This window comes from Dendropsophus ebraccatus, chromosome 2 (assembly GCF_027789765.1).
Source record: "Dendropsophus ebraccatus isolate aDenEbr1 chromosome 2, aDenEbr1.pat, whole genome shotgun sequence".
NCBI classification, from domain to species: Eukaryota; Metazoa; Chordata; class Amphibia; order Anura; family Hylidae; genus Dendropsophus; species Dendropsophus ebraccatus.
This window is the reverse complement of record NC_091455.1, coordinates 118639875-118660110: the sequence shown is the minus strand read 5'-3', so window position 1 is coordinate 118660110 and position 20236 is coordinate 118639875. Positions and strand designations below refer to the sequence as shown.

The 20236-nt window shown below is 43.2% G+C and overlaps 2 protein-coding genes across 7 annotated transcripts in view; one reads left to right on the top strand and one right to left on the bottom strand.

Annotated features, from left to right (window-relative positions):
• NFX1 (nuclear transcription factor, X-box binding 1) overlaps positions 1–8843 on the bottom strand; it is a 118130-nt gene extending 109287 nt beyond the window's left edge. The window contains exon 1 of the mRNA XM_069958167.1: positions 8690–8843. Coding sequence (XP_069814268.1) covers positions 8690–8711 — 22 coding nt within the window. The 5' untranslated portion in view covers positions 8712–8843. The remainder of the gene's footprint in view (positions 1–8689) is intronic.
• LOC138783454 (dynein axonemal heavy chain 5-like) overlaps positions 8490–20236 on the top strand; it is a 245444-nt gene continuing 233697 nt past the window's right edge. For 4 of the 6 annotated variants that reach the window (XM_069958164.1, XM_069958166.1, XM_069958165.1 and 1 more), the window contains exons 1-2: positions 14117–14222; positions 19610–19767. In XM_069958164.1, the coding sequence (XP_069814265.1) occupies positions 19620–19767 (148 nt within the window). In that variant the 5' untranslated portion in view covers positions 14117–14222; positions 19610–19619. Of the gene's footprint in view, positions 8549–14116; positions 14227–19609; positions 19768–20236 lie in introns of those variants that run through there. The other 2 variants (XM_069958163.1, XM_069958162.1) reach the window with 2 other exon arrangements.

Genomic DNA, 20236 nt, shown 5'->3' with positions numbered 1-20236 from the left:
TTGCATCTAGTACAAAGAGCAGAATAGGCTATTACTAGAGAACAATATAGAGGATCTTGTGTGTGCCTTTTTTATACCTGTTTAAAGGGGGTTATCTAGGGTTAGGGAAAAAAACAGCATTACCACTACTACCTCTGTCCCAAGCAGGGCTGTAGAGTAGGAAAAAAATGTGACAATTATAATTGAGTTTTCATAGGAATGTTATAAATGTTACTCATCAATATACTTTATACAAATACTTTCCTCCATATATCAGTAATAAAGCCCTGGCCCTATTAGATAAGGGGTCGGGGAAATATATATTTTTTTTTTTTATATTTTTTATTTTATTCTTAATAATAAAGAAAACGTACAAACACAAAGCCCTTGCAACATACAAGGGCAATGCCTTAAAGTGACACATTATTCCATAACAATATACTTCTACAAGCAAGGGGAGGGACGGGTGGGGGGAGGGTGGTCCAAATTTTGGGTTATTGTGTTTCTTTTTTGGTTATGTTTCTACTCCTGTTTTGAGAGTATGTGTCAACTACCTTACTCTGTATAATGGCTTTATTGATATGTGTTGTGAAAATTAGTGGAAAATTGAATAAATACATTCTTAAAAAAAAAAAAAAACAATATACTTCTACAATAACCATGTGTCACATAATCATTTACACCATTTACCCACCCTTAATACACAAAATAAATATCCCATACCCACCCACCACCCCAACCCCAGAAGGAGAGGGAAAGAGAGAAAAAAATTGTATTTAGCAGTTTGTTTTTGAGCTGGAAGAATCCATTGTGTGGGGGGAGATCTGTGCTGTTCTCTTCCTGGATGCTGGATGACTGTATATGAGCAGCAGTGTAATATGAAGATATCCTGTGTAATATAGAGAAGGAGAAGCTATAAGTAGTGTAGCTGTAGCCTCTGTCCTCAATGTGGTGTTTTCTCCCTAGGAACAGATTGTGTGTTTTTCTTTAGTGTGCTATGGCTGCAATAGGCTTCATGTGTTCGTGTGTTATGGCGTGCTATGTCTGCAGCATGTCACTTCTTTGAGCGGAGAGCTCCGCTGCAGAAATCCGCCTGGTTTATTCAGTGTGAACATATCCTTACAGTACCACGGAGATTCAAACTGTCCCCCTGCTCCCGGGATGATATTGATACTGTACATCATGATATGTATGGAAACACTCCAGTACAGGGATTCACCGTCCTGTTGTCCGTGCTTCAGGGAGTGAACAAGGATAGCTAAAACTTGCAGCATGGCCTCTCTGCCACCACCAATTGCAGTGTCTGGAACTGAATGCAGTGCTAGCAAAACTAAGCTTCCCCCGATAAAGTATTCTAATGCAGGTTAGCATTAGAGTAGACACTACAATTGGAGACACAAGCTGTGTCAGTAGTGCTGCAGGTACAGCAATGTCTATACTAATGCTAACATGAATTGGCTTGGACATCAGAGGATGCTCCATAACTGTGCTGGGACCAGAGCATGAGTAGCTGTGCAGTTCCCAACAGTTATTATTGGCCACAGAGAAGCCACGTGTCGCTCTCTACTGCTACAACTAAATGTACATGTGTAAATAAATGTATATGTGTAAATAAATAATAATCAAAAAAAAACTATAATGCATATAGATATAGGTATATAGAGAGAGATTACTTTGATTTTACTCATAAGTAGGTCTCCTTTCTACGCAACGAACATTAAAGGGGTTGTCCGGCAGAAAACTTTCTTTCAAATCAACTGGTGTCAGAAAGTTATATAGATTTGTAATTTACTTCTATTCAAAAATCTCCAGTCTTCCCATACTTATAAGCTACTCTCTGCTGACACCTGTGTCCATGTCAGGAACTGTCCCCATAGAAAATCTATTCTGCTCAGGACAGTTCCTGTCTCGGCCAGAGATGTCAGCAGAGAGCACTGTGTCTGGATGTAAATAAAACACTTCCTGCAGGACATATAGTAGCTAATAAGTATGGGAAGACTTGAGATTTTTAAAATAGCAGTAAATTACAAATCTATATGGCAGTGTTCAGACAGGTGATGAATAGGAGAAATTGTTCTTGGGGCATTCCTAATGATGAGGAGGGTGGGTAGGTGGGATGGAGGGGTACGTCAATCCTAGAGCATGGGTTCTCTAGGCCAGTGATTTTCAACCAGTGTGCCGTGGCACACTAGTGTGCCGCGACACATGGTCGGGTGTGCCGCGGGGAAAGTTCACCGAACTATGGTGCCCCTGTGAAACAGGAGAAAACAATGGGGGAGAGAAACCTGGGGATGGGGGAGAAACAGGAGAGAGAAGCAGGGGGGAGAAAAACATGGGGATGGGGGAGAGAAACAGCGGAGAGAAGCAGGGGGCAGAGAAGTATGGTGGAGAGAAGCACGGGGGAAAGAAGCACAGGAGAGAAGCAGGGGGAGAAGTATGGTGGAGAGAAGCACAGGAGAGAAGCAGGGGGGAGAAGTATGGTGGAGAGAAGCACAGGAGAGAAGCACAGGGGGGAGAAGAAAACAGGCCCAAGTTTCACACTGAGTGAGTATAAATACATTTAGAATCTATATTATTAACTATATGTATAATATGTACTGTTTTAGTGTCATTTTGTGCTATTTTGGTTGGTGGTTTGCCCCAGGATTTTTTAAGTATAAAAAGTGTGCCGCGGCTCCAAAAAGGTTAAAAATCACTGCTCTAGGCCACACCAATTTGACACAGGGCCGAAACTTTAAGAGTTGTTTTCTAGCACAATAGCTGCATCACCTGCCGAACGGACCCCAGGACAGATCTTGGATTAAGAGCAGCTATCCAAAGGTACAAGCGGTTTGGGGGGGGGGGGGGGGGGGTAGTCAGATTGTGGGTACAGAGTCGCTTTAAAGGGAACCTTTTAGAAGGTTTGAGGAATCTTGCAAGCAGCCAAAAAGATGACGTGTGAACATAGCCTATTGATGTAACCTAGAGATGGATAATTACATCTAATCATGTTGATTAATTATTTAATCAATTCACAAGGAGGTGAGGAGGTGTTATGGTGTGTTTACACAGAGAGATTTATCTGACAGATTTTTTTAAGCCAAAGCCAGGCATGGATTTGAAGAGAGGAGAAATCTCAGTCTTTTCTTTATGACCTATTCCCTGTTTATAGTCTGTTCCTGGCTTTGGCTTTAAAGATCTGTCAGATAAATCTCTCCGTGTGAATGCACCATTGCAGCTTGCTGCACTTTAGGAGCTCAGGAAAGCCTCTTTGATTCTTCTTACTATACAATTAAAGTATTTTTCTGCAATCTGGGAGCACAGACATATCTAACAAAGATCAGGTGTCTCTAAGGCCTCAGGCTCTAGTTCAGTGATTTTTCAGATCTTATCCGGGGGCGTTCCTAGAGGGGGGGGGGCATCGTTGGCCTAGAGCATAGACACTCTAGGCCCCACCTTATTGACATTACTGAAGAATAAAAGATGATTTTGAACATGAAGATGGGACCAGGAGCAGTTGATCTAACAAACGGTAACAGTGGTTGGGGGGGGGGGGACATGTGAAGGAACATACCAAATTTGGGGCAAAAAGAGGAAATTTATCAAGCTTTATTATACTAAGATTCTCTTTGTTGATCATAGAAATCAGACAAGCTTTAAAGGAAATACGTAATCAGCAAATGACCTTTTGTTTAAATAATGTTTTCATGTTATTTTAAGAATTGTTGGTGACTTTTTTTCTAATTTTCAAAAAAACGTTTATTTATGTCCCAGGAGGGTCTCTAGCCCCACTATTGTCCTGGGATTACTATATACCACAGGTCATATACTACTCATATATACTGGATGTACTGTTTACACGTTGTCATGTCCGATACTCTGATAAAGCTATTTTATTATATTTGGGTCTACACATCTACATTATTGCTCTGCCTTCCCTCTTGTTCTTTTTGTTCTTTATTATACGTGTCAAACTCAGGCCCTCCAGCTGTTACAAACTACAATTTCCATCATGCCTGGACAGCCAAAGATCAAAAGCTTTGGCTGTCCAAGCATGATGGGAATTGTAGTTTTGCAACAGCTGGAGGGCCTGAGTTTAACATCCCAGTTCTATATTATCCTCTGAGTAGCACTCCTATTTGTTGAGGACCTATATTATATTAGTGGTGCCCACCTACTTTACAGTGATCACATTCACTTTAATCTCTCACATCACCCTGGCAAAAAGAAGTTTAGGTCCGATTGGTTGCTATAGGCAATAAAGAGAATCTTACCTGAGCCAGCTTCATAAAACTTCCCCCAACAGTTCAGGCATTCTGATGGTGAAAATGGCTGATAACAGAGAACCAGTCAAGACCCTTTTAGAGACGCCAACTATCACTAATGAGTGTTCCTAGGACTGCTCATTCAGCCGATGATCGGTGCATGTAAAAGGACTGAAGATCAGCTGACAAGCTAGTCAACCAATTTGGTCTTTAGTGTGGCGGCAAAAATCATCATCACCCTCGTATCTCTGTGTAAACAGGAGATGTGCGTCCAATAGCAACAGATTTAAAGATTTTTACATCAATAGACCGATGTTGGCACAGGGATGCCAGTGCCGTGGTCCTGTTTTTGAACTGCCCGGTTCCCACGCCGGCCGTAATAAAAGCAATGGAGCCGCGTCACTAGGACTTCACACTCTATGCGCGGGAATTGGGCTGCGGTTAAAAAAAGTGGACCAGGGCACCGACATCCCAGCAGCGGTCTATTGATATAAAAATCTTAGAGTGATGTAACTACTGGTACATTCAATTTAAATGGCCACATGAACGATGCAGAGATTCATCAAGCCTTGTAAATCTCCCTGATTGGCGCTCGTTTGCGGCTGTGCGCAGCGAATATCGGGCCGTGTAGGAGGATCCTTAGTGAGAGCTTTCTACCTCCGGCAAAAGCCAGGGCATGTACAAAACCTTCCTGGACATTCTGTATACCTACGTGCCAAATTTGGGGTTAAATGACTGAGGTGTCTATATACACCTATAGATAATATAGAGTGATAAGGCTATGTACAGATACAGACATTTCGTATTCCCCAAGGTATACCGTATACCTTGGGGAATACAGGCTGGTATACATTTTTCCCAGTCTACTGCTACAAAAAAATTGCCACTTTATGCATCTCATCTTATAGTATCTGCCCATCACTGTCTCAATCTGCTTCACACTGTAAGGGTATATTCACACGGGCGGGCTCGCAGCGAGATTCTCGCTGCGAGCCCGGCAGGTCCTGGCAGTTCCCATACACTACATACTTGCTGCGGTCTAAACGACCGCAGCGAGTATGTAATTATACCGCCCTTAACCCCTTCTGCTCCCGGCCGGCTCCCCCGCTGTAAGCATACTTTACCTGTCCTTGCTGCACGGGTCCGGCGTCCTGCTCTCCCGCCCGGCCAATCAGTGGCTGCGGCTGGGCAACACACTAATTGGCCGGACAGGAGAGCAGGACGCCGGACCCGTGCAGCAAGGACAGGTAATGTATGCTTACAGCGGGGGAGCCGGCCGGGAGCAGAAGGGGTTAAGGGCGGTATAATTACATACTCGCTGCGGTCGTTTAGACCGCAGCAAGTATGTAGTGTATGGGAACTGCCAGGACCTGCCGGGCTCGCAGCGAGAATCTCGCTGCGAGCCCGCCCGTGTGAATATACCCTAAACAAAATGTCTATCTATCAATCCATCAACAAAAATAGATCAAAAAGAAAGAAAAAGAGAGATGTAGCAATTGTATTTCCTTTCCCATATACTGCTCAGGAGAAAGTCACTGTTCTGATGTTTCCTTACTGATTGGTGAGATGTCAGTGGTGGGCGGGGTTACAGATGAGGCGTTCCAGCTAACCTGGAAACAAATGAGACAGAGATCATGTGACCTCTGTCTCAGAAGGGAGGGGAAGGACAGAGAAGTGGAGACAGAGTGGACCAGGCAGTGAGGATTTTCAGCAGCTTTAGGGTGTGAGTCAGGATGTGCCGCAGACAAAAGGCCCTGTGCAATTAATAGAAACCTATTACAAACAAGCTTATATTATGGGTGGGGACTGAACATTGGTAAATCTTTCTGGAGTACTCCTTTAGGGTAGCTTCACACGTACCGTATCTCTGCGTATTTAATGCTGCGTTTTTATCGATGCGTGTTTGGTGCGATTTTTACATGAGAGTTTTGATTTTCACATGAAAATCATGTGAAAATCAAAACTCGGATGTAAAAATCGCACCAAACGGGCAGCGATAAATACACAGCGATACGGTAGGTGTGAAGGCATCTTTAGGGTAGCTTCACACGTACCGCATCGCGGCAGGTTTTCTGCTGCGGATCCGCAGCAGATTTGACTAGGTGAATGAACACAGCATTAAATCTGCACTGCAAAATCCGCTGCGGATCTGCTGCAGATCCGCAGCGGATTTTGCAGTGCGGATTTAATGCTGTGTTCATTCATTTAGTCAAATCTGCTGCGGATCTGCAGCAGAAAACCCGGTACGTGTAAAACTACCCTTAAGGGTGCCTTCACCCCTAACGGATCCTCAGCGGATCTCGCTTCTGCGGAGATCAGCTGCGGATCCAGTATCATTCACCCCTATGATAGCACATACTTGCAGCGGGATTGACATCCCGCTGTGAGTATGTGCTTTAACTGCCTGGTGCCCGCAGCCCCACCGCCCGCATCCCCAGTGAGGCTCCCTGCTCCGGTTCCGCTCAGCCGATCAGTGAAACGCAGCGGAACCGGAGCCGGGAGCCTCACTGTAGTTGCGCCGCCGAGTAGGTAATGTATGCTCTCGGCGACGGGACGCGGGGATGGAGGATGCCGGCGGCGGGGCTGATGGGATGCGGGCGGCGGGGCTGCGGGCACCAGGGAGTTAAAGCACATATTCACAGTGGGATGCAAATCCAGCTGCAAGTATGTGCTAATGTGCTATCATAGGGGTGAATGATACTGGATCCGCAGCTGATCTCGCTGCGAATCCACAGAAGTGAGATCCACTGCGGATCCGGTAGGTGTGAAGGCACCCTAAGTCAGAATGATCTTTCGGGATCCACTGTGGCTCTATTTTTCAACACTAATAGAATCTGTGTCTGAGGTCCCCGAACTGAGCCTCAAAGGAAGATGTGAACCTCGCCTTTCTGGCGAAATAAACAAGGCCTAGCCCGGCAAATTATTCCTAGACTGTGGCGATCAACCACCCCTCCCTCTAGACTCATGTGGGCCAAGGCTTTTGGTGCCTTGATGATAATGGAGGAGTTGAGGGTGGACGAGCACAATATGAGCAAGAATTCTCTACTAAATTGAGGATCTGGATCATGTTTCAGTCCTCCCTCAAGATGGCTAGATGGCTGGCTAGAGAACTTTCTTGGAGGTACGTAAATCCCTGGTTTGGGGCTCCCTGGACGTCTGGTGGCTGGCAATGGCAGTATTATATTGACTTCTGACTTTTGGCTCTTTCACCATTCAGTTGGAATTTCCTGTCTAGCTGAAATTTGTTATCTTACTTGTTGGAAGCATAACCCCTGTCTGTTTACTTTGCAAATTCTTTAATAAAAATATATTGAACCATAAACAAAGGCCTTACACTGCTACATGGTGTTCTGCAATGTCCTCTATGCTGTTGCTGCCTCTGAGTGTGTACACTCTTTCTTGTCTGTGGCGTGTATGGGAGACAAAGTAGCAGGTAGTCTTTACCAGATCAAGGACAACTGAAAATTAGAGCTTTAAAGCCCAAAGAAGGGGAAAACTGGTAAAATGCCATATACAAGATGCATAATGGGCAGAAATAATGCTGCTGCTCACCTACACAACAGCTTATCCTGTACATTTAAGGAAGGTTTAGTGGCTGTTGGAGTGGGCAGCAAACAATAGGCTACACTGTACTGGTCATTAATACATTGGTCCTCTCCTGAACATATAAAAAGGAGTGTATATATATATATATATATATATATATATATATATATATATATATATACACACACACACTCACTATCACATGACATAAGGTGGATGACTGCAGATGTATCAGCCACCACTAAATCTACAGCAGTACAGACACCCCAAATCCCCCACCACCACACACACTACTAGTGGCCATGTGTATGTCTTAGTTCATACAAAGTGACCAATGAAGCTTCTCCTCCACGGGGTATATGCCAACAACATGTCTGAGATCTCAAAGCCCAATCTCTGCAGCATAACCCCAGCAGGTCAGTCACCTAGGTGCAGCCATACACATAGGAGCTGGGCACTGCCCTGTGCTCTCACCAGCCATGACCTCCACCTTGCTAGGAGTCAGTGAGAATGCAGCATGATGGGGGATCTCCATGCCAGGCTCTGCTATGGGACCTGCTCACCTGACACCCGTGTGTTCCAGGCTACAAAGGTCACACCCTGTGAGGTGTCCTATACAGAGGAGCACACACGTCATTCATTTCAGTCAGTAGTCCATAACATAAGCCATCAGCAACAAGTTCCATTAGCGCCCATGTGGCCCGTGCTGCGGCCAGGGCTGCTTCTAGGATCCCACACTGCCGCTGCTGACACCACAGCCGCTACCCCGGATACTGCAGGTAACTGGATAATGGGGGGCGGCAGCACAACCCTATACAGCAACATATAAGCCCCACACATGTAAACGTCACACTCTCCTGCCATAGACGGACACACGACAGACAGTCACCGAGAAGTGAACGCTTCCCCCCGAGCACTACCTGACGGCTGCGCCTCCGCCATTCCTCCCTCGCAGCTACAGTACGGATCACGTGACGTGTTGTCCACTGTGAGGATTCTAGAGAGCGACAGAGCAGTGACACTGAGACAGCACGGCGCTCCTGCCTTCTGCTGACGTCACTGCTGCTAGTCACCGTACCCATCATCCCAAGAACCTGGCGCGCATGATCGCAATAAGCCACGCCCCCTGTGCGCGTTACCCTTTATTATTTTTTTTCTTCTTCAATAAGCTTTATTTTGTAAGTGGGGAGCGTTATGAAAACGCCTCACCTCACGTGCTGCCGGGCTGTGCAACTTCCTGCCACGGCAACGCTACTATTTCTAGCTTGTGTGGACAGCCACTGTCTCGGCATGGTGGGATTTGTAGCCTTGCAGCAGTAGGAAGGCCGGTGGCTTCCCATCTCTGGTCTTCCTCATGTGTTGTATAGTCGAGGGAATATACCTCAGAGCTGCTGGCCTTTATGTGCACTCAATGATAGGATGCCATGGAATATAAAGGGCCAGCTTCTATAAACCTTTAGCCCACGTAATAACGCCATATAGCGCCCAACCGAAATTGCAATACTTAACCCTTAGAGGACCGGGCCAATTAGAATGTTTGCGGTTTCGTTTTTTCCTCCTTGCGCTTAAAAAGCCATAGCACTTGCATTTTTTCACCTAGAAACCCACATGAGCCCTTATTTTTTGCACCACTAAAGTACACTGCAAAAGCAGGATAAAAATTAAATGTGTGGTGAAATTGAAAAAAAAAAAAAATTATTTGAGGGTAAAACTGACTTGTTATATATGTTCCTTAAGTTGTTACGATTACAACAATATATAACATGTATAACTTTTATATTACGAGATGGCCTGTAAAAAATTCAAACCATTGTTAACAAATATATGTTCCTTTAAAATCGCTCCATTCCCAGGCTTATAGCCAGGGCCGCTTTAGGGTGCGTTCACACCTACCGCATCCGCAGCTTATTTTTCAGCGGAAATCCGCAGGTCTGGTAGTGCAGTATCCGCGTATGTGTGCGTTTTGCGTTTTTTCCGCAGCAAGTTTATCGCAACTGAAATGTCCGTTTAAAATGTCTCTCATTCTAAACGGACATTTCAGTTGCGATAAACTTGCTGCAGAAAAACCGCAAAACGCACACATACGCGGATTTCTCGCAGGTTGAAATCTGCACTACCAGACCTGCGGATTTCCGCGGAAAAATAAGCTGCGGATGCGGTAGGTGTGAACGCACCCTTAACCAGAGGGCACATGGTGCACGTGCACCGGGCCCACTGGTTAAAGGGGTCCCCCGAGCAGGCCGGCTGTTGCTATGTGCGATCAGTGCGGTCGCACAGGGCTCCGGCCACCAGCCTGTCAGAGGGGAGCGCCATGGATGGGTAATCTACTTACCCCTCCATGGCGCCCCCTGCAGGGCCCCCCCGTCCGCCTGCTGTTGCTGCGGTGCTTCAGCAGCAGCGATACTGACAGAGAGAGAGCCATTGGCTCCCTCCCTATCAGTCACTCTTGTGGCCGCACTTCCTGCGATCACAAGAGGCCGCACTCTCCCTCTAGCGCCCGACGTCACTGGAGCGTTGGCGCAAGGGTAAGGGGAGTGCAGCCTCTTGTGACCGCAGGAAGTGCGGCCACAAGAGGGAAGAGAAGAAGAACGCGTGGACCTAGATGAGGAAAAGTGTTTGTTTTTTTCAATGTTATATGGGAGGGGGAGTGCATATACTATAGGAGAGCTATATACTATGGGGGAGCACAGGGGGCTATATACTATGGGGGAGCACAGGGGAGCTATATACTATGGGGGAGCACAAGGGAACTATATACCATGGGGGAGCACAGGGGAGCTATATACTATTGGGGAGCACAGGGGAGCTATATACTATTGGGGAGCACAGGGGAGCTATATACTATTGGGGAGCACAGGGGGCTATATACTATTGGGGAGCATAGGGGTCTATATACTATGGGGGAGAGCACAGGGGGGCTATATACTATTTTATATATATATATATATATATATATATATATATATACAATTTTTTCATTATTAGCGCCTTTTTTGCGCCTTTTTGATTAGATACATTTACTATGGCAGTGCCACATTTTAATGAATCAATGAATAAATGTAAAACTATAACCAACATCCGAGGATGGTTCAAACTACTATTCACAAGCTGTAGCCTGAAGACTAATTCTATACACTAACATTTTACTATACCAAAATGACAGCATGTGACACTTTTCCAGGAGAAAATTACACAGGAAATGAGAGATTACATTTAGAGGCCAGCAACCTTTGATAATTACAGCTCTTTCACAATGACATTGAATTGCTGTAATATGCAGGGTGCTAAATGAGTTATGGAAACTTTGTGTGGGAGGCTTCTTATTTTTTAAATTATTGTAGACAGACAAAAACAAAATATTCTTAATAAGAGAAAATGACAGAATAATAAAATGTAACCTTTTTAAATGATTACTAATAGAACTACATTGTCTGACTTGTATTCAATTCATAGTATTATTGTGAAAGGTTTATATATTATGAAAAAGGAAATAACACTTGTAGCACAAGCAGTTTCAGGGTATAAACCCACACACCGTATAAGCAGCGTATTTACTGCTGCGATACGCAGCAAATACGCAGCAGATTAGATCTAAATAACTGAACACAGCATCAAATCTGTACCAACAAATCTGCTGCGTATTTGCTGCGTATTTGTTGCGTATCTGCTGTGTATACGGTGTGTGGGTTTGTACCCTAAGTGTACCAGAGGCCCAGGCTGCTCACAAAGCTTGGACCCACCACTCTGTAACTATGGCAGCACTAAAGTGGTATTCACAGTACACGATAAATAATGTTATATTTAAAGGGGTATTCAGGAGAAAACGTGTTTCTTTCAAATCAACTGGTACCAAAAAATTATACAGATTATACAGTTATAAAGATGTGATAATTAAAGGGGTAGTGCGGCGCTAAACATTTATTCATAAAATAACGCACATTACAAAGTTATACAACTTTGTAATGTATGTTATGTATGTGAATGGCCCCCTTCGCCGTGTTCCCCCCCCACCCCGGAAGTGTGGTGCATTATACTCACCGCGGCTATAAGCGGGCATGGTCCCGGAGGAGCGATCCACACATCCGTCTCGGGCCGGGGTCTGCAGCAGCCGGAAGCAATCCAGTGTGGCGCTAATCATTTATTCACAAAATAACACAGTTGTGCTCAGCCAATCGCAGCTGAGCAGCTGGTGACGCGGCATAGGGGAGGTGGAATGAGGGACGGATAGAGCGGTTTGGCCGGCCTCCCAAAGACGTCATTGTCCCAAGATGGCGGACGGGGGTTGACACAAGATGCGGTAAGTATAATGCACCAACATTTCCGGGTCTAGCGTGGGTGGGGGGAAACACGGGGAAAGTGGCCATTCACATACATAACACACATTACAGAGTTGTGTAACTTTGTAAAGTAGGTTACTTTGTGAATAAATGATTAGCGCCACACTACCCCTTTAACTTCAAGCCTATGGCTAAAGCTAAGAAGAACCTGGACACTCTAATTAGCCTGTATGGTTACAGACACATGCGGTAGCAACACAGTATAGGACTGTTAATGCATTCAATTTTTTGGGTGTGAATAAAACATATTAAAAAAATGTACACCATCCCTGTTTTGACATAAAGTTGTTTTTTGAAAAAAATAGCCCAACATTTGAATATTGAACCTTGACAGTACATAGTAAAGTACAATAAATAAAACTGGGGAAAAAAAACAAACAAAAAACAAACATTTATTTATATCTTTAGGTGATGTTCACACACAGTAGTTTGCTCAGTATTGTTTGCACCAAAACCAGGAGTGAGTTAAAAAACACAGAAACTGTGCAAATCTTTCCATTGTAATTTTTCCCTGTCGGTTCCACTCCTGATTTTGGCTACAGATACTGACAAAAATACTGATAGACATACTGACTGCAATACTATGTGTGAACATAGCCTAATAATTAAACTAACAGATGTATGGATATGTATTAATTATATTTGTATATATTTTTTTCTAAACAAGAGAATTATTTACTATGAATGAAAAATAAACCTCAACTGTAGTTCTTTCATAAAAAAATATTAAATACTACACACATATAATAAAACAGATAACATGAGCAACTAAATATAAAAAGGCCGGTATCACCAGTAGCGGATTATAATAGGTCTGTTTTGGGTGGTAGCCCGGGGTCTTGAGCTCCTGGAGGGGCATGGCCACCCAAACAGACTTATACTTACAGTGGTGTATTGTCTCCTGATTTTCCATGATTTTCAAAAAATCACTGCTTTTTACAACAATTTTGCATAAATCAGGGCAAGGCCACATTCACACAATGTATTTTTTTTTTTTTTTAATTAAACAACGGCCGTTATTTAATCACAACAGCTGATGGCAATAAAGAGGGGTTGTTCACCATTTTTTTTTCTATTTCAAATCAGCTGGTGCCAGAAAGTGCCAGAGATATGTAATTTATTTCTATAAAAAAAAAATTCCAGTGCTTATAAGCTGCTGTATGTCCTACAAGAAGTGGTATTCTTTTCAGTCTGGACAGTAGGAGAGGTTTTCTATGGGGATGTGATACTGCTTTGGACAGTTCCTGACATGGACAGAGGAGGCAGCAGAGAGCACCATGTCTGACTGGAGAGAATACTCCACTTTCTGCAGGACATACAGCGGATGATAAGTACTGGAAGGCTGGGTATCTTCAAACACAAGTAATTTACAAATCTGTAGAACCATTGCAATTTTCACTGCAACAATGGTCGTTGTTTGAAACTCACAACGGCTGTTGTTCATGCAGTGTGTAAACATGGCCTAACCCTGCAAACTGGGCTTAGAATCTAATGGAGAGGACTGCTTAGACTCCTTTGTTTGTGGGCTTACAGCAAAGGAACACAAGTATATAGAAAGATAAAACTTTCAGATTCAGAATGAACTTTGTTAAATCTATGAAGGTGACAGAGTCCCTTTAAACTTGAACAATAGCTGAATAGGTTAAAGGTGTGCAGAGTGCCTGGAGGAATGTATGCTGCCTATTGCTGGGATACAGCTCAGTAGCCATGCCCAGCCCTCTGTGTACTATGTGGCTGCTTGCTGCTCTCATGGCAACCACAGCTTCCTTGTCCTGGACTGCTAATAGATGCATTGAAAATATACAATCAATCTTTACAAAGAAATAGAAATCAGTAGTGAATAGTACACAGTACTAGTAACTAGAGGAGGTCTGTGGACTAGCCCCCCAGGACATCATTCATTGCCAGTGCCTGCAGATAGAGCAGACTCACAGTTGTAACCAATGAGGGTGGATCACATTACACCAGTTGCTATGACACCAGCTATATACTGAAAAGAAAGGGAAGCGAATACAAAGTAGTGACAACAAACAGCAACTACCTGAACCTGGAGTGAGAGTCACTGTGGCCACAAACACGCCAAGTCCCCCACAGTACAGGAATCCTTCATAGGAAGGTAGGTATGATATACTAGAGATCTAGCATCATCTTATTGCTGTTACTATGATCTGTACACTAAATCCAGGCGTTCACATATTTTTCGTTTATACATTAATTATTCTTGACCCTTTTCCTTACTGTTTGCTGATGACAGAAAAGCTTCCGGTGGGCCATTCGAGGCCTGCTTTACATGGAATTATTGATATGTGTCTGTAGTACAGATCAGTATATCCCAAGTATTGCACCTTTTTACTGTACAGTGAATGCTGATGGACTGTCCTCTAGGGAGGTAGCTGAAATACAACAAGAAACAGATGAAATACCGATGCTGTAGGGATCAACTATGAAAGATGTGCAGATGAATCAGTATTTACATTTTCAGTGTGCATTTTTGATCTGCATAATGCTTGTATTTTGTACAGCTGCAAAATGTACCATAAAGCTGTAATACAGACTGTAATTATGGCGCAGATTTCTTCATAGAAGTTTATGGAAGAAAGTCCACAAATCTGTAAAAAAAAATATGGATTAGAAATCACTTTAGACCTTTCCCACTTATTTAACTATGGCCTTCCCCTTCTTTGCTTATCCACCAAAAATCTGGATTATGGACAAATTTTTTGTGGATTGAGGACGATTGCAAACATGATACATACAGAGTGTCATTGGCTGTGGTGCGGGTGGTGCAGCTAAAGATCGCTGTGTTGCTCATTCTGAATTGTGCTTAGTCACACCTAATGTAAAAGAATGGGGTTGCGTTGTAAACTGCAAATGACGCGACCACGACCCGACAATTGCAACACAACCTCACTTTTTTCACATCCTAACAACCTTACATTTTTATTAGCTTTTATGTTGCACTATTAAGGGAGAGCAATCTTTGGGTGTGTGATGTGGCCATGGTCTCCATGTAGCCCTAGCCTTTATAATGCATTTGGCTTTAATGCCATTCTTTTAATGATTCAAGTTTTCTAATGTAATGTAATCCTGGACAACCCTTTAATATTTTTTTGGCAAAAAATGGAGAATGTCTTCAGAGGTAAATTATAAAGAGCATATTTTACTTCTGGAAAGTAGGAAAACCTTTAATGAAAGGTGTTTTTTGCTGCTGCCCTCTGTTGGCATTCTCCCCTATTTTTGCCAGTAGATTAGTAGATTACCATGCAAATGACATGGGTCTTTGCCAATAGTATTACTCCATGGGGTGGCATCATATTGGATATCTACATGCAGTTTTATCTGCATTTAGTGCCACCATATGGATCCCACAGTCAATCACCCAGTATACTATATAGCAGTACCTGTATGAGCTGTAGTGGAGGCCAAACATAGACTAAATACATACCATAACCACATGTACTGTATCTACTGCACAGCACCCGACAAACCTGGCAGGTGTTGGAGGCACACTCAGCTGCCGGGTGCTGTGCCAAGCCCTTTAACTGTAAGTGCTTGCCCTGTAACTGATGCAACTCTGAACATGAGCCTAGATATTCGCATACATGGTTGAACAAAAATAAAGAAAATCTGTTGCTTAGAGAAAGCGTATCCTTATGTTATTTTATAGAAGGAGACCATGCAATTGCTTCCCTTGCCTGATTATTGGAAAGGTTAAAGGGGTACTCCGGAACTCCATTTGAATTTCCCGCTGTTTGCAGGTCCCTGAAGCTCCAGTTGGTGGCTTCATTTTTCTTTGCTTCCTGGTTTGGGATTTCCCATGATGCACTTTGTCTCCTGTGATGTCTAAGGCTGCATTCACACGTTCCGGGAAGTTGTCCGTGCTCGCGGATCCGTGCGCACGGACAATTTTACAGCCCATTGCTTTCTATGGGGCTATTCAGATGTTCCGTGATTTCACGGATCCGTGATCCGTTCCGTTAAAAAATAGGACATGTCATTACTCGGAACGGATGCACGGAAAGGATTCCCCATAGAAATCAATGAGATCCGTGTTTTTCACGGATGTACACGGATGTGACATCCGTGTTCATCCGTGAAAAACACGGATGTGATGTAATCAATGTCATTTAAAATGCTGTAAGACAGATCTATGAAAAAAACGGACACGGATACAAAATGGATGCAAAACGGACTGTTTTGCATGGATCACGGAGGTAGCTGCACCACAATCACGGACCGGGAAAATCACTGAACGTGTGAATGCAGCCTAACTGTCTCTCTAAAACTGTTAGATGGCTTACATCTTGAGCAACCTGTGTCATCTGACAAAGGGAGGCTGGCTTAAGAGGGTTTAGACCCGCCTCTCTCTTGATGATGTGATTGTCAGAAAACGGCTGCCACAGAGCAGCCTGGGGTCAACAGTCATTAGGCAAGAATGAGTTTACTTCACTTCCTGGTGGGGGTTGAGGGGGGAAAAGATAGGGAAGAGGGGCAGATAGGTGATTGAAGCATGTTAAAAGTTATTTAACATTGTAATGTGTTTCAATTACTGGGAAAAAGCTTTTTGCTGGAGTACCCCTTTAAAGTGACTCTGTACCCACAATCTGACCCCCCCCCCCCCCAAACCACTTATACCTTCAGATAGCTGCTTTTAATCCAAGATCTGTCCTGGGGTCCGTTCGGCAGGTGATGCAGTGATTGTCCAAAAAACATCTTTTAAACTTACAACCCCATGCCCTACAGGAGTATCTTTGCCCTAACTTTGCACCACCCTTCCGTCCCTCCTCCCCACCCTCTTCATTATTAGGAATGCCACTGAAACATTTTCTTCATGCTTAACATTGCACAGGTCCTGAACGATCCAGCCCATGTTCCGGGCTGCCACAGGTGGGGAATAGGAGGCAATCTGCCTGGAGCATTCCTAATGATGAGGAGGGTGGGGAGGAGGCACAGAGAGGTTGTGCCAGCCTAATGCATACACAATCTAGACCACTCCCGTAGGGCACGGGGCTGCCAGCTTAAAGTATATTTTTAGCACAATCACTGCATCACCTGCCAAACGGACCGCAGGACACATCTTGGATTAAAAGCAGCTATCCAAAGGTACAAGTGGTTTGGGGGGGGGGTCAGATTGTGGGTACAGGGTCGCTTTAAATACAACCTATTCAGTCACTGTCTTCCCTAGCAAGTTGTTCAAGTTGGATCAAACACTAACGGTCCATTTACACAGAAAGATTATCTGACAGATTATCTGACAAATATTTGAAGCCAAAGCCAGGAACAGACTATAAATAGAGATCAGGTCATAAAGGAAAGCCTGAGATTTCTCCTCTTTTCGAATCCGTTCCTGGCTTTGGCTTCAAATCTTTGGCAGATAATATGTTCGATAATCTTTCTGTGTAAATGGACCCTTATTATTATTTATTTATAGAGCGCACTTAATTCCAGAGTTTAGGGATTAAACCAAATTATTCCAATGAAAAAAAAACCTGAGTGCAATAGACACCTGAAAAGCTTTAGCGATGTTCACACGTAGTCCATATTGCAGCAGTACTGGTATGTGCGGATTTGTATTTGTTCATCAGCACTTGTTGGTCAAGAGGATACATACCTGTTAGTTGGATCTGCGTTAGCTTCTCTTGCCTCTTGTTCTGCACCTCGGTTTCTGGGGTGATCCTCCATGAGCAGCAATGACAACTTGATTTAAGCCCTCAGTAGTGTTGTGCCTATTGCAGTGTGCATGTACACTGAATTTGCCTAGAGACTATGACACTAAAATACTACACAAGAAGGTTCCCTTCGCTTCTCTCTTTTTCACACAAAGTAAGAAAAATATTAAAATACATCTTAAATTGTCCGGCAGTGCAAACACAACATAGAATTAGGCTAGGTTCACACTGCGTTTTCAGCATCCGTTTAACGGATCCGTTTTTTTTTTTTTACAGGTCAAAAAAGTAGTGTCATCAGTACTTTATTGTGCATAAAAAAACCACATCCGTTTGGATCCGTTTTTTTTTTTTTATAATGGAAGTCAATGGAAAAATGGATCAAAAACGGATGCACACAAATGCATCCGTTTTTTGCAAAAAAATGGATCCGTTAAACGGATGCTGAAAACACAGTGTGAACCTAGTCTTAAGGCTGTAATTCATTACAACCGTTCAAATAACGAACATGCTCTTTATTTATGACCTGCTTTTGCAGAAAGATTTTTTTCACCTGTACACCTGTTTTATTTTCACTCAAAATTACTGCCATAATTTGGTATTATTTTACTGTGTGTGAAAATAGCCTAAGGCTGGGTTCATACTACGTATATTTGAGGCTATATTTTTGAGGCTGTATAGCAACCAAAACCAGGAGTGGATTGAAAACACAGAAAGGCTATGTTCACATAATGTTGTAATTGAGTGGATGGCCGTCATTTAATGGCAAATATTTGCTGTTATTTTAAAACAACGGCTGTTGTATTGAAATAATGGCAGTTATTTACCGTTATATGGCGGCCATCCACTCAATTTCAACATTGTGTGAACAGAGCCTTTCTGTGTTTTCAATCCACTCCTGGTTTTGGTTGCTATGAGGACCTGACTTGAGGACCAAATACTGCCTGAAATGTACGTAGTGTGAACATAGCCTTAGGGTACAAACCCACTTGACGTATTTGCTGCGTGAATCAGTCTTAAAAATAAGCAGGCAAAACGCAGGTTGGCTTTATACGATTGTTCTGCGTTAAAATACGCAATTGCGTATTTGTGAAGCTTGTTGTTAGCAAAGCATCAGTTGTTAACAACCTGTGCGAAAAACGCATGTAGCTTCACGCTTCAAAAATACGCAATTGCGTATTTTAACAACTGATGCTTTGCTAACAACAAGCTTCACGCTTCAAAAATACGCAATTTTAACGCAGTATTTTAAAGCAGAACAATCGTATAAAGCCAACCTGCGTTTTGCCTGCTTATTTTTAAGACTGATTCACGCAGCAAATACGTCAAGTGGGTTTGTACTTAAAGTGTACATTATTCAGTGTGGACGCATGTGGGTGAGCTGAAAGACTTTTCTAGGGTGTAAAATTTAGAATGGTGCAAAATTTTACACCCTTTGATAAATCTGGGCCTTTATGTTCCGGTTATTAAGCATGCCATTTTAAAGATATAATTGAGTTTTATTGAAACCTCAAAATGTTTTATTCGGTTTGATTTTGAAGCATTTTCCCATAATCAAAATTTGGAAAAAACAAACACAACTACAATTTTTTTCCTAGTTCCACAGTGACATGGAGTGGCCCTTGTGGAGTAGTTGTTGTGTGGCAGCAGATGTCAAACATCAGTGGCAACCAGTGGACTTATTCTTCATTTATGTATTTATTTGCTTGATATTGTATATGTCTTTATAAAAGCACTTGGTAACTATAAAAAGAATGGAAAACAATAAATATATATGCTAATGCGGGTGTGCTTTAAAACAAAAGAATTCCATGCCTTTCTGTTTTCTTACCCCAAGGATAGACAGGATGGATGAAAGCAACAGAACTGATGTGGATGGAGAAGATCCCATTCCTCCTATTGCAGAAGATGAAACAGAAGTGGACGCATCTGTCAGTGCACCTAAAGGAGACACAGAGCAACTGTTAAATCCACCACTTATTTCTATTAACAAAGGTAAAAGAAGCCCTCCCCTTTGCATTATGTGTGAACAGATTAAAAAAAGGCCATATTTTGCAGGTGGGAAAAAATGAGCATGTCTATTATTTGGACAGTTGTTATCTATTACAGCTGTTATTCTATGCCCTGTGTGCACTGCCATCCAATATCCCATTGACTTGAAAAGGGAACTCCGAGTAGCCTTGTCAAAAAAATGTACAAACAGTGCAAGGTTCTTACCTATGTTCCCTCTGACACTCCTAATGTGGTTTTGCAGTAGTCCCGCTCTTCTGATGCAGTTTTCTGCCTGCTTTGCCTTGCTTTTTTGAATTCATTTACCAGTAGTCTTTACAGTGCACACTTAGAACGTCCTGTTTCTCTCACCCCTGTAACCCCACCTATGTCCCTCCCTGGGCCTCTTATCAGCACCCTGTCCTCCCTCGGCACATGCTCTACCTCTCACGCCATGCCTTTGGCCTACTTCTGT